Below are 13,945 nucleotides of genomic sequence, written 5' to 3'. Positions count from 1 at the left end.
TTTAATTCATCAGAAAAACATCCTAATTTGGCTTACAAATAGGCATCAATAGTCAAATACTCTGGAGAACACCTCAGGAAGTATCTGTATTTGACACACGAATGTGCTGAATGAAGAGAGAAAACAATTGTCAGCAATGGCAATGAACATCTGAATTTATTGTTTAAGCTGTCTCTTCTTTTAAACTGAGAACGTGAACCTGATTAAGTGATAAACTAAAGCATTCTCTGTCTTTCTTGTACAGCTTTACACTAACAAGAATCTAAGAGACTTACACTGTCTGTACTGTGTGTTCAGGAAAGAGCACATGCGCACAAAGATACAAGCATTAGGACTGTACAGGCTGATCAACAGCTTTTAAATATGAAAACAAATGTTGTTTAGGTGATATAAGAGACATTGTACTGTTTAAAGTGTATAATAACCCACATTTGACATCATCCGCATCTCAAAAGCCAATCAAGTTTGAATTTAACATATTAAAAGTGTGTCTACCGTGAGGAAGATCAAGAGATTCTTAGGAGCGGCAAATATTAATTCATGGTTATACACAATCAAGGTATTCAACAAATAAGGTAAAAAAAATAATAATATTAGAACTGTGTTCTTGTATTACCTTGAATTATCAGTTTAAATATAAAATGCAATACATTAAGATTATAAATGTCTGTAACCTGCACAAATTATATCAAAATAATTCATTTCCAACCCACACCACTCAAAAAGTTAAAAACATGATTTTGTCTTGTAAAACAGCTTCTCTATCTCATTTGCCTTTTTCTACATCTCTTTTAAGACTAGTATCTAATAGAGGAAAAGAGCAAGAAATGATGGATTTAACCTGGATTTACCTCTAGTGCATAATTTCTAATATCTATCATTTTCTCCACCACCTCCTGTCTAAATGTACTGCACAACAAAGAAACCAAGAATAGGTCTACATGAGAAATGACTGAATACACAGTTCTGACGTGTGCAGTCCAAACAATATTTATGTGAACATGTATTTTAAAGACACTGAATGGTAAACTTGATGATTTACCATGTCTTGGCATGTTGGAAAAGTAATAAAAATATGACTTGAAACATGAATTCATAAATGAATGTTCTCATCTTACAAATAAATAACACCTTTCTTTCCTGGTTGTTATAAAATGTAATGGTGTTATGCACAAGGAAATAGAAACACAGATGTCATGAAGTCAACATGACATCTTTCAAACAGGTTAGAAAAAGAAGTTTCAAGTATTCAAGTACAAGTAATAAAATCAAAACTGACAAGTTCAAAAGAGAAAACAAAAGTTACAAAGCTGCATATTTGATCTTTCATAGGAATATTAAACCAAATTTAACTTAACAATAACAAACAATACTGATTAAAAAACATTCACTGCTGCCCTCTGTACGATTTCTTCCTATTGTTCATAGGATGGTGCATCCCATCAGTTACAACATCAGCAACGACCAATAGTTGTCCCATAAAAAATGACGTAACAGCTGTTTCAACCACTCTCGAAAACAACAGAACTAGCATGTGTGATTGAGAACTTCAAAAACTAGATATTTATATCGTAAAGATAGTAAATATTGAAATTAATTTAGTGCTTTAGAAATGATTGTTATTCTTTTAACTTCATGAATGTCACTTTATCGCTGATGTGTGCAAGCTTGCAACCAGGGTCAGTAAAGTTAATTCTTTCACTTGTTAGAGTACCTTCGAGCAAGACATTTAACACTCAGCTGGTCCACTGCAGCTGCTCAGTGGTATAATGTAAAGAAATTTCATTTGATGAGGAATGCAAAGTTGGAAAAACAAATAGCAACAATAATTAATAATAACACAAGTTAAAATTTATTCAGTGGCACTCTGGTGTGGCCAAAAGCATAAAGTTTCCAGAACTTTATGCTCCAAAATGGTTTTACCAGGTAGATTTTTGGTTTTTAGAAACATATTTTACACTTCATTCTGTACAGTTATTCAAAGCCAAGTTTGCACTTTAAATTGTGCACAAACCCTTTTATGATTTCAGTCACATTAAGCAATCAAAAAACACCAAAACAGGAGTGATTATTTAACACTAAAGGTTTTTTCAGTAGCATTTGGCCCTGAACACACCTCCGACCAACAGAATTTTACTATTTAAATAGTGTACATGTCAAATGCACTTTCTGACATGGTGGAATGAGTTGTCACGTCACGGTCAGTTAGTCTTGTGTCTCATGTAGAGATCTGTCCGTGCACACGGAAGCGGTAAAGACACGTATATTCCACATGACCCCAGTTAGTGAGGACACGCAGCTCCACAAATCGATACACCACGTCACTGGGATTCTGCATGAGCGGGGTGGGGGCACGGGAGAGGAGAAGAGAATAAAAGAGAAGAATACATTTTCAGTCAACATTTAACACGAGTGACAAAAGCTCACACAAGCCACACACTTTGTATGCAGAAGAGGAAGGAGTTAAGTCAAGTCCTATTCACATCTGACAGTTTGAACTCACAGGCAGCTTAAACGTTTGCGTTGACTCTCCATTTTCATCGTAAGTGAATGTCCCCAGCAGTGTTCCTTCTTCTGTGTCATTTTTCATTCCCTGGGAAAGAGTGAAATCACAACCACGTCAGAGCGGTAAGAATGGTTTACTCTCAGAGTGACAGGGCTTTAAAATGAAGAAAAATAGAGGATGACCAAAGCATTTACACCTTCTAATCAGAATGATTATGACTAAAACAAAGTCTCTGATGATTTCTCCAATTACAGTTTTGTTTTAATAGTAACTATAAAATGCAGCTCCATTAAGCAGCCTACATGCTGTGTTCTATGTAAGCTAATAGCCAATATTTTCCCATCCACATTGGCCAACACTACTACCACTACGTACTACTCTACTCTACAAATGCAAGCTTTGCCTAAATGTTCATCTTAAGGTCACTGTTTTGTAAAGAATATTATACTTTTATTTGATTTCTAAATGACATATTACATGAGATAAATGCCACATCCACAATCATCCAAACTTTGTTTGCAGTCAGACTGATAACGAATAAATAAATATATAATCTCAACTTTTTATTGTATCTGTCAGTTAAACAGGGTTTAATTGGGCTGCCATACTGAATTTCTGCCACTCACATAAACTTCAAAGTCTTTGGGGGCGGAATCGATGCGTCCGGTGGGGGAGTTGTAGCGCGGCAGGTGGTCCAGCGTCACATGAGTTATGGTGACGGGGTGTGACAGAGAGATCACAAGAGTGCCCTGGACACCGTGAAACGCCCAACATTTCCCTGGGAGCAGCACTGGGTAGCCCTGGGAAGGAAGGTGGAAACACAACTATTAGTGTCTGGCAAGTATGAAAAACTGTGTATAATATTTTTCTGACTAAAAACACAGATAAAGAAAAGAAAAAGGGGCAGATTATAAAAGACAAGAAGGTCAGATGTCTTCAGAAAATAGATGAGAATGGAAGGTAATGGATGATGACTAACTGTGGGGAATGAGACAGATTTGAAATGATAGATAGGATGGAAGTGGTATGTCAGAATGAAAACACTGAGGGAACATCATACCTGAATAACAGTGCGTGGGCTTTCAGATGGGTACCACAGAGGGAATCCAAACAGGGTCACACATGCTGAACGAATACGATATGTCTCTGAACACCTGGTACTGATCACACTGGCACCTGCACGAAAACACACACACACACATTTTTCTACTACCTCAATATTTTTGCTCTAGATTTCTGCAAGCGTGACCACACAGAATTAAATATTGTTAAATAAAGCCATGTGACAGTGACATCCAGATGTTCCCAACCTTGAGTCTCCAGTGCAAAGTCGGGCATTTTGTCAGCCATGGGGCGCCCACACTCTGAGCCTCCTTTGTCACCAAGCCTGATAGCATCCTGCTCCTGAATCGCATTCACATACAGTACATACCGTAAGTATGTGTGCACTAATGCATGTATCAACATATGGCAAAAAGTACAGACACATTAGTACTGAAATCAGATCATATAAGCAGTATTATTCAGAAGCTCAAAAACTACCACATGACAGGGGAAATAAGCTTTACAACAGAATATTTTCTAGAACTGTGGTTATATTGATTGATATAGATTGATGGGTTTCAGCATCTGTAAGATGTCATGAAAGTTATCTACAGTCACTATCCCTCCACACACACCTTGATACGGTCAGTGAGCCACTTCTCCATGGCCTGTTGGAGCTCTGGGGTGAGATGGTTTTGGACTGGGATGGTGCTGGTATCAGGACAAGGGGCGGGTGGAGGCATCAGCTTGATGGACGACCACTCCTGGGACAGCTGCAAGAAACAGGCAGTCACATTATAGATGCACAATCTCAAGGAAGCAGGTTAGCACATAACATGAACAAGAGGCAGGGTTAATGAATGGCTCTATCTTTCCTTACAAACATGTTGAGTCTATCAGTTGTGTACATCTCCACCAGCGCTATTACCTCGGCATTCTGGGCCTCTAAAGCTTGGATTCTGAGGCTGAGGCTGGCAGCAGCAGAGCGGCTGTCTGTCTGGTAATCCACCATCTGCTTGCCCAAGCCAGCAAGCTCCTGCTCCAGACGCATCCGACCATCTGAGTCCACAACCTCAAGCTTGGCTTTCATGTCCTGCACCTCGAGCTGTAGTCTCTCCTTCATCTGAGACAGAAAGATGAGAGAGGGTCAGTCATTACTGGACTCAAGGAGATGTGCTGGGCGGCAGAGGCTTCTAGAGGCGTCATGGGTCTAATTAAACATTACATGACTGATGAGAAGTGCACTCTTGGAAGCCCAGATGTCACTCTCAAACACACTCTAAGGCCAGGTTTCTATACAGAGTGCATCTTCATCCTATAAGTTACCCTTGCAAGGAGGCTGGTTAGCTTGTTAGTGTCAGAAAGAAGTCTAACACAGGAATTGTTTTTCTATTAAAATACATGGACAGATATAGCTGGACCAAGGAGTTATTGATAGATTGATCACCACCCAAACCAGACTGTTACCCTAAAACCCAGACAGATTCAATGGGTTTAAAGGCAGAAAGAGTAGGATTTAAAAACAATGTATAGATGCAAAAGTAATCAAAATGATTCCTCTCACTCGTCACATATGACCCACTAGAAGTGTGTGGTGGTGTCAGTATCTGCAGACACCCTTCACTCTGCCTGTATTTTCATATTTTGCTGACTTTGGTTTGTTTCTGGGCATCAACCTTTGTTGTTTGTTTACCACCTGCAACCGACAAATCCTACTCATTCTGCCTTTATAGGTAACAAAATTAATTTAAATCCTGAATGAGGCCTTTGATGTCTGCAACAGCAAGTTGGAGAACTAGTTTGCACTTCCAGCGTCCTCGTGAGTTACACAATACAAACTTAGAAAGCTACAGAATCCTGCAGAAAATGTGCCTGTATTGTCTCTGCAGTTCCACATCACCACCACAAGATGTCCCTCTGGGTTTTGACCCTGTTGTTACTCCCTGTCTTGCTTCCACCCTGGCCTCACCAGGCAGGACTTTTAACCACACACAGAGCAAGTTTGTTAACTACAAGAGGAAAGGAATGAGAGAAGACACAGAACCACAGAATCAGAAACAGAGAGTGAGTTCCTCTCACCTGGGAGAGAAGGTGTTCCTGCTTCAGCTGCAGCTCCTCGTGCTTCAACTGCAGTTCCCCCTGCAACAAACACAGATACAGGTTACACTCCAGAAACAGGAACCTGGATTTACATATGAGGCCTCAAAGTTATTTTAGCCCCTTCCTGTCATTACTTTCTTTATTTTGTTATATTGAGCAGGCTTCATTTTTACAGACAATCTGTGTCTTACCATAAAATGGCGCATCTTCGCTTCTACAGCAGCAGACACAACGGCTGGATCCTAGAGGACAAAAAAGACTTAATACATTCAGGTAACAAAATACCCCACCTTTAATGCCAACAATCCCCAAATAAATAGATGTTTGTTCATCTAAAAAACATTTTAGTTAGTTATGGCTTTGTGCATTATTTTAGTCTTCATCATTATGCCTGTATTCCCAAATGTGGAATAGGAAATAAATACTACATTGTTCATGTACAGGCTTGCAAAACAATAACAAAAATAAGTTTGAGGATCAATAGCTAAGTTAAATCAATTTCAATTTAACCTCCACAAACACACACATAACCAGTGAGATGAAGATGATCTGCCCTACCACCACAGGTGTAGGATGCATGGTGTTCAGTTGAGGAGGAGGAGTGGCAGGGATAACAGGTTGACTCTTAGGTTTTGTCTGTGATAGGGTCTTTGTGGCAGTCATGCGGGAGAGGAAAGAGGTCAACAAAGGTAGGAGGAACCAAATACCTAGAGAAAACAGGAGGAACGGCGCCTTAAGAACAGCACTTTGAAACAGACACACAGTCTGCACAAAGAAAAGATCGCCTGACTAAGATCAAAGGCCCCTGACATGTGAAACTTGTAATGACTTTACTGTGACTCATTCAGTCACATCGAGGTGGGGATGTGTGAGGAAAAACCCAAAACACAAGCAGAGGAGACCAGGCCGAGCTGCTGCGCAAGTCAAACACACACAGTCTGGCACAGACGCTACCACCTCTGCTAACCAATGTCCTGGGGGAAAACCCTGAGTGCCACTAATCTCTGATGACTTCAGGAAAGTAGGTCTTATAGGATTTTCATTGTCACGCTACAAAATGGCAGGAGGTGCTTAAAAAAATATACTTAAATATAAACAAAACTCTTTCTGGCAAGGAAACATGGACAAGATGACATCAACATTCAAGACAGCACAACTAACACTCCCTTGAGGTGTTGATGTGTCTCGAAGTTGTGGTTGAAACATGCAAACCTGAGTCTGTTTATGTCACTTACATAGAAGTAAGAAGAGGAGGAGGAGAAGCAGACCACAGGCCTTCTTCATGTGACTGCTGAGTGAAGAAGTATTAGCTGCAGGGACAAGAAGAAAAGTTGATTTGCAGGGGATTTCGATAAGCTGGAGCCAGATCACATGCAACAACTGTGAAAACACAAACCTACTGACATGTGAAAGCAGTATACACGTGAGGAAACGTGGACATGTACTGAACAAATCTTCTTAACAAAGCTAGAAAAACAAGCACAAGCATGTACCGTACATACTGATCATAATCTCACTCAGTATGTGCATGTATACATAAAAATAAACAAACACACCAACATCGTACCTAAAGCTGCCCGATGCATTATTTTTGAGTGTACTGCGACGGCCATCAACGAGATTGAGTCTGAAAAACCACAGGAAACAGTGAGATTATCATATAGACATGCACAGACACACACATACAAAGAAACACACCCTCCATACTCCATACCCATTAGACTAAAGAAGGCACTGCTGATCCTGGTTCCGTATCCAGTCCTGGGAGCCGCACTGTTACCATGGTTGCTACTGGTGCTACTGGTGGTGTTGGCGGCGGCGGGCTTCCTGTGAGGGCCCTCAGAGGACGAGTACCCTGAGCTGTCCACGCCGCTCTGACTCAGCTCCTTGTGGTTGGGTCTGAAGTGTAATCCTGGTTTGCTGGAGCTGCAGAGCCCAGCGTGGGGGCTCTTCTCTGGAGGTACCGAGGGGCAGCGTGTGGGCGTCTGACTCCGGCTTGATGACGGGGTCAGGGCAGGCCGAGGGGTGGCTATGGTGGAAACGTAGGGTACGGTCCTCGTGATCGGCTGGGTCGGACTGCTCTGGGGGGAAGGACTCAGGCCTGAGAGGCAGAAGGAAGATGTGGAAAGACAAAGAGAAAGCAGTCGGCTGTGAATATGTATATAATAATTCATTTATTTTCTTGTTGCAAGACTTAAATTAGATTTTCTGACTTCCCTCTAATCTCCTTTTTCTTGTGAAATAACTGATAGTTTCACCTCTTTAGCTGAACTGGTCATAAAGGACAGACAACCAGTGACGAGGGTTTGCTAAAAGGGGATTATAAGTATAATTGTTTTGTAACAAGTTCCGTTTTAAAGTTATAAAATACCAGAAAAAACTTTCATATCACAATTTTACGGAGCCCATTGTGAAAACGGTCCAATACTCAGTAATAAGGTAACTCACATTTCCTCACACAGATGCTGGAAACCAGTAAATGCTTAGCAATTTTGCTTTATAAATGTGATTTTCAAAAAGCAATTCATCACCTAATTGTTTCAGCACTGCTACTTTTGTATTCACAGGATATCAGGATAGGTAGATCGGTAGGACAGGATATGCCATTATTACTCTGATATGGACTGATGGGATGATGTGTTGTTTTTACCATCATACTGGCCTGCAGTGGTTGACGGCTCGGGGCTGTCAAAACTAGCATTGCTGTTGGTCCTAGTGGGGGTATGTGAGCGGCCCTTGCGGGTACCCGCCTTCTTCTTGAAAACCCTGATGACAATAAACAAGACAACACACACATACACACACAGGAGGGGGAGGTGGCAGAGGACAAAGGACAAAGATTTCTTAACATTACAGTTTGTAAATAAGAACTGCTGACTAAAATCCAAGCTACAAACACATGAACACACACACAGAGTTAGAGTTACATACTTGACAGGGTTTTCACGGTAGGATATGTTTGTCACGCTGCTTGAATCAGATTCTTCATCTGAGTTATAGTAGCCGCCGGACACCAGGCGAGAACTCCTACGAGACATGACTGAAAGACACAGAGAGAAAAATAATAAGACATGATTGATCCTTAAACTCAGTACAGCGCCACACACATCACGATTCCAACTTTATGGACTGAAGTCGGTTGCATTGTGTTTAAAATGTATCTGCTCATTTTTATAAAATTACATAAAATATAATTTTCCATCAATTACTGACTAAATGCATCATGCATCAACTCCTTAAAAATAACTCCAAAGCTGAGTTCTTAGTGCAGGGGCCCGGGTTTGAATCCGGCCTTTGCTGCATGTCGTTCACTCCTTTCCTCACACTTTCCACATAAAGCGAAATGCCAAAAGAAAAGTGAAAAAATAAAAATAAATAAACAACACAAAGATAAACAATCGCTAACTTCAACTAAATACTAAATATTTTCTGTCTACTGAGTTATTTTTTGACCAACACAGTATTTCAAGCCCATAAAAGTTCCAACACCCAACACATCATAACTGACTACGAATGCATACTTTACGAGCATGATAATGATCAACCCAGACCCACCAACACACACACACACACACTTAAATACATAAATGTAAACACGTTTCCCCCAAAATATTGGTTAGGAGGTTGTAAGCATAGTAATATATTTTATAAAAGTGTAATCATTTCTTGTGACTGTTTCTTGCAACTACAACAATACAAGGAACCCTGAAGAAACACTCAACCCCTCTGGTACATAAGTGTAACATCAGCAGCGGTGGGTAGTTATATTCTAGCGTTAGCAGCAGTAAATAATAACATAGATGTGGTACTAGGGGTTGCTGCTGCAGTAACAGAAGTAGTGGTTAGCAGCAGTTAAAAGGTGTTACCAGTGCAGCAGCAGTAACAGTAGTGGTCTGTAGCAGCTGATGTAGTAATGATGGCAGAAAGTCTCTGACAGATGCTCTCTTGCTTAATCTTGGCCGTCTGTAATCCGGCTAATCTACAGGAGCGATTGTGCTGCTCACACACTCACAGGGCGCAAAGAAAACACAAACACCAACAGACAAATCCACACAAGCATAAAGAGGGATCCTAAAATGAGCCGTGTGATTGGTCAGTGTGTTCTTAACATAAACCACAGCTCACGAGCTTTACTGTTTGCTGCGCCGACTCCAAAGTTAATTTTAAAAAAGCCACGGACGTATTCTACCTACATCAACTTCTCCCAGTCAAATATCTATGATAGATGTCGCTGTAAGATGCATGTTTCTACTGCCAAGCACTGCTCTGCCTACAGTTACGGCCTCTTGTACATGAATAATACACTATGTAATGCAGCAGTCCGCCTAAAGACAACAAGCACTTGCATATATTCTTATTTCGAGAGCGCCGTAAGAAGTAGTGATTCATTTCACTCCACTGAGTCTTTCGTGCTGTATGTCATTCATTTGTCATTGTGGATTCTCCGTCTTTGTTCTGCTGAACCAACTCAAGTGGTGACACAAACATTACAAGTGAGATGTTAGAAAGTTACCCAATTCTGAGAGTTATAAATAAGTCTATCCACTCCTCTGGGCGTTATTCAGCTCTGTGACAGCCGTTACAGTCTGCATTTATATGACTGCTTCATAAAACTAAAACAATAAAACCCCACTAACCTTTGTCTTTACAATACGGTGCCTCCTCTGCAATAAACAGGCTCGTGGTCTCAGGAGAACTAACTTATTATGGTTTGAATGAGCCGTTTGATATCGCGGCACTACAGCAGACAGCAGTGACTAACTACTACTGAAAAGAGCGGTAGAGATGAGATGACAGAAAGGGAAGCTGTGGCTGCGCCGAACAGATACAGACAGGAAGTCAGCACGCACGCACGCAGAAACCTCCACTCCCAAAAAGGGCGTTAGGACTCAATTTAACTACATTAAATGTGATTGTGTTAATCAGTTTAGAGACTATTACAATCAGCACAGCTCAGATGTTTTTCCACTGAAGCCTTTCTTCTTCACATCAGGCCTCACGTGAAAATTTGGGCCGACGACCGAGAAGACGCGTCGATAAACAGACAATAATAGCAACAACCCCCCGGTTACGCCCAACAGGAGTCCATCGCTGTGGTTGCCACTGCCGGCAGAGAGGCACAGTCTCTGTTTACTGTAAACAAAGACAACACATTGTCACACTGGATGGGATTTTTCTGCAGCAGCCGCAAACAATCCATAAGTGAGGTCTTATTATTTATATTAAAAATGTCTTGAATCATGAAGCTGCTTGTTACACCACTTGTCTCTCAAACAGTTCATCAGGTTATCATTCAGCACAAACCAGCAGCTATATATATATATATATATATGTTTATTATAGCTCCAGGCTGGCTAAATTAGTTCTTGCGTGTTTTATTTTGCTCATTAGCCTCTGATGTTCGTATCCTGTGAGATTTTTTCAACTAGGGCGATGGCAGAATTATCATAAATGTGTTTATCACGGACGTAACCGGCAGCCAACATTAAAGAGGCCAGTGAGAGCAGCTTTGACTCTTTTTCCTCAGTATGTTTGGATTAAAAAAGGAGGATGTGGTTACTGAACTGTGGAGGGCGAGCTCTATTAACGCAAACCTCACTTTAAAATAGCGTTTCTAAACAAAAACTGAGAACATAATGTATTTATTTTCTTTTCAATTACAACCTGCTTTGAACCATTTTACAGATCCTATCGTGAGCACAAAACAAATAAACAGCAACAAGGGTCACAAATATTTGGACTCCACAGCAACAACCGCCTCTCTCTCTCTGTCACAATTTGCATTTCTTCCTCTGCAGCACGTTGAGAGGCTTTAAGCTCAGAAAGGAGCCGTTTGTTCCATAATTCCTTCAAATCCTCCCTTCCACTTTAAACGGCGTCTCGGCGCAGCAGGCTCAGCACTTTCCCCCTCCTGAGCGACGTACCAACCCCCTCCTTATTAACGCAGAGGGCACTCCTGCACTTCTCCTTTTGCCCCCTTCTTCATTCTCTCAGTTCACTCACTCATCCTTCACTGTGGAAATGTCTGATCCCATCACACGTTCTTGCTAATCACCCCCTTGATCTCCGGATACATTTTACTCTATAATTGCTCTTTCATACTCTAAACTTGGAAAGTCTTTTTTGTCCTGGAGTGGGTCGGAGGACATTTTGAAGAGCCTCATTCCTCCACTGAAGGGCTGCTGAGAACGCTCTGGTTTTTTTCTGATGTCTTGCTCACTCTTTTACTACTCTCTGTGTCCTCGAGGTACGATTCCTCCAGGTAAATCTCAGTGGGACAGGAATATACGGTGATAGATAGAAGAAACCCTGTTTTAGTTCCTGTGGGAATCATGTGCAGACAGACACAAAAGGTGTATTTAAATCATGTGACATTACAGCTACACTTACACTACAGCCTGTATCATGAAGGACAGCGGTAGAAGAAGTAACTAAAGATGAGTTTGTCCAAATGAAACTGAACCAGGTATCGTCAGTTCTCCGTCTACAGGAAGCGGGAAACAAAACTGGAGAGTGTCATTATCAGTCATCTCTTTCACGTTCACTTCCAGGGCGTATGGGTACACAAAGACACGTTTATGGACACTTCTTGAAGCAGGTTGTACCCACTGCGGTGTCTAAACAGCAGTGTACGTGCGAGACCAAAACATTGCAGAATGGAAGACGAAACAGCAACCTCCTCACATAATTCCCAATAAAAGAAAAAGTCCTAAAAAAACAGCTCGCCCTAAATCATCGAAGGTATGGGAATACTTCAAATTTAGTCGACCAATCGATAAAACAGTCGCCCGATTAATCGTTTAATACATAATCGTTTCCCCCAGGCCCTAGAGCGTGTAAAATATCTCATACAGACACGCAGCATGTGTCATGAGCCCAATAAGCCACAGCCAGACATCCACACTGGGTCGTAATCAGAGGGAGCAGAGGTTGGGAGGTAGTGCTGGTATTTGCTCAGGGTTGGGCAGGGCGGGGCGCTGTAACTGGTCCACTGTAACTGGTCCAGTATCCTGACCACTGACACTGGCAGGGCACAGACAAAGAGGGCAAAATGGTAATGAGAGAGAGAGAGAGAGACAGAAAGAGCTAGAGCAGATTGGGACAAAGGGAGGGAGGGTAGAGAGAAAGATGGACAGCACAACAAAGAGGAAAGGATGAATGGTGGACAAAGAGATATAAAATGACAAAAGGGGGGAAGAGATGAAACGGGGGGGAATGTGTGAGAGAAATGTTGGTTTTGAATCCACAGGAGGGAAAATGTGTAAAAACACACGTGTGGCTTTAAAAGCAGTGAGTGGAAAAAAGGGAGAGAGAGTGAAGGGAGAGAAAAGTTTAAAAAAGGAACGGGCACAGAGAGGAACGCAGAGAAACAAACGGTTGAATACTGTGGCTAACTTTAGGACGGTGCCAGTGAAACATGACTCAGACATACAGAGCAGATGAGTCATACTGTGCACTGGCTTTAGACAAATTACCCCGAGACTCTTTGTCAAGTAGAAGAGGGGGAAACATGAACATTTAGCTGAGCAGCTACCTAACAGGGTCTGTTTATATCAATGTGAACCAGATGCTTACATTGCTCTGGCTCTCCTCCATGTGCTCAGTTACAGTGGGGCTTATATCAGGGCTGGGGAACATGAACAAGCCTGAGATCCTCTGGAAACAAGTTCCTGTGGTTGTTGTGCGAATCTCCCCCATCCTTAAAAATCACTTTATCCAACAGTATTCTCTTAACAGTAAGAGACAGTTTAGTTAATTCATTTTTGACCATTTGTTACAGCGATATCCTTGTTTTCGTGCTAGGAATGAGCTTATAAATAAATAATAATAATACAATTTTTTATTTTAAAAGCGCTTTTCTAAATACCAAGACACTGTAGAAGAACTTCAATCAGCCAAAACAATATAAAACCGTACATTACATACGTTAAAAACACATCATTACAGGGATTTTAAAAGCCAAAAGTATGTGTTTTTGTTAATATTCTGCTGCACACGTTTTACCAACTTCAGTATACACAGTATGATAAAACTTATAACACAACAATGAAGGATTGGTACAGCCGTGTTGGTTTTATGACAGTTGCACTAATGCAACACTACGACATACACTAATGACACAATCTTGTTTTGCTCTTAACAGACGTAGTAACAAGGTTCACGGAGTAAAAATACTGCACTGCAAAAATCTGTTAGAAATATCATGAATATAGGAATATCAAGGTGATTTAATCCTGTTTATACCTGTATTTTTACATTAAACACCACAAACAGTAGTGGAAGAAGTACTCAGAT

At 41.1% G+C, this 13,945-nt stretch overlaps 1 protein-coding gene across 2 annotated transcripts in view; it reads right to left on the bottom strand.

The window, feature by feature from the left end:
• The window catches only part of si:dkey-92f12.2 (SUN domain-containing protein 2), a 15,002-nt gene continuing 1,057 nt past the window's right edge, over window positions 1-13,945 (bottom strand). Inside the window, exons 1-16 of one of the 2 annotated variants that reach the window (XM_035668211.1) lie at window positions 10,288-10,406; window positions 8,582-8,690; window positions 8,301-8,416; window positions 7,365-7,751; window positions 7,218-7,277; window positions 6,886-6,960; window positions 6,209-6,357; window positions 5,842-5,892; window positions 5,630-5,689; window positions 4,479-4,673; window positions 4,186-4,323; window positions 3,817-3,910; window positions 3,567-3,682; window positions 3,133-3,306; window positions 2,504-2,593; window positions 1-2,332 (exon numbers count right to left, since the gene is read on the bottom strand). In XM_035668211.1, coding sequence (XP_035524104.1) covers window positions 2,219-2,332; window positions 2,504-2,593; window positions 3,133-3,306; window positions 3,567-3,682; window positions 3,817-3,910; window positions 4,186-4,323; window positions 4,479-4,673; window positions 5,630-5,689; window positions 5,842-5,892; window positions 6,209-6,357; window positions 6,886-6,960; window positions 7,218-7,277; window positions 7,365-7,751; window positions 8,301-8,416; window positions 8,582-8,688 — 1,926 coding nt within the window. In that variant the 5' untranslated portion in view covers window positions 8,689-8,690; window positions 10,288-10,406 and the 3' untranslated portion in view covers window positions 1-2,218. Of the gene's footprint in view, window positions 2,333-2,503; window positions 2,594-3,132; window positions 3,307-3,566; window positions 3,683-3,816; window positions 3,911-4,185; window positions 4,324-4,478; window positions 4,674-5,629; window positions 5,690-5,841; window positions 5,893-6,208; window positions 6,358-6,885; window positions 6,961-7,217; window positions 7,278-7,364; window positions 7,752-8,300; window positions 8,417-8,581; window positions 8,691-10,287; window positions 10,407-13,945 lie in introns of those variants that run through there. The other variant, XM_035668210.1, reaches the window with a different exon arrangement.

This window comes from Morone saxatilis, unplaced genomic scaffold (assembly GCF_004916995.1).
Source record: "Morone saxatilis isolate NCDOM2014 unplaced genomic scaffold, NCSU_SB_2.0 Contig21, whole genome shotgun sequence".
Lineage (NCBI taxonomy): Eukaryota > Metazoa > Chordata > Actinopteri > Moronidae > Morone > Morone saxatilis.
The sequence above is the reverse complement of the archived record's forward strand: the minus strand, read 5'-3'. Positions and strand labels throughout refer to the sequence as shown.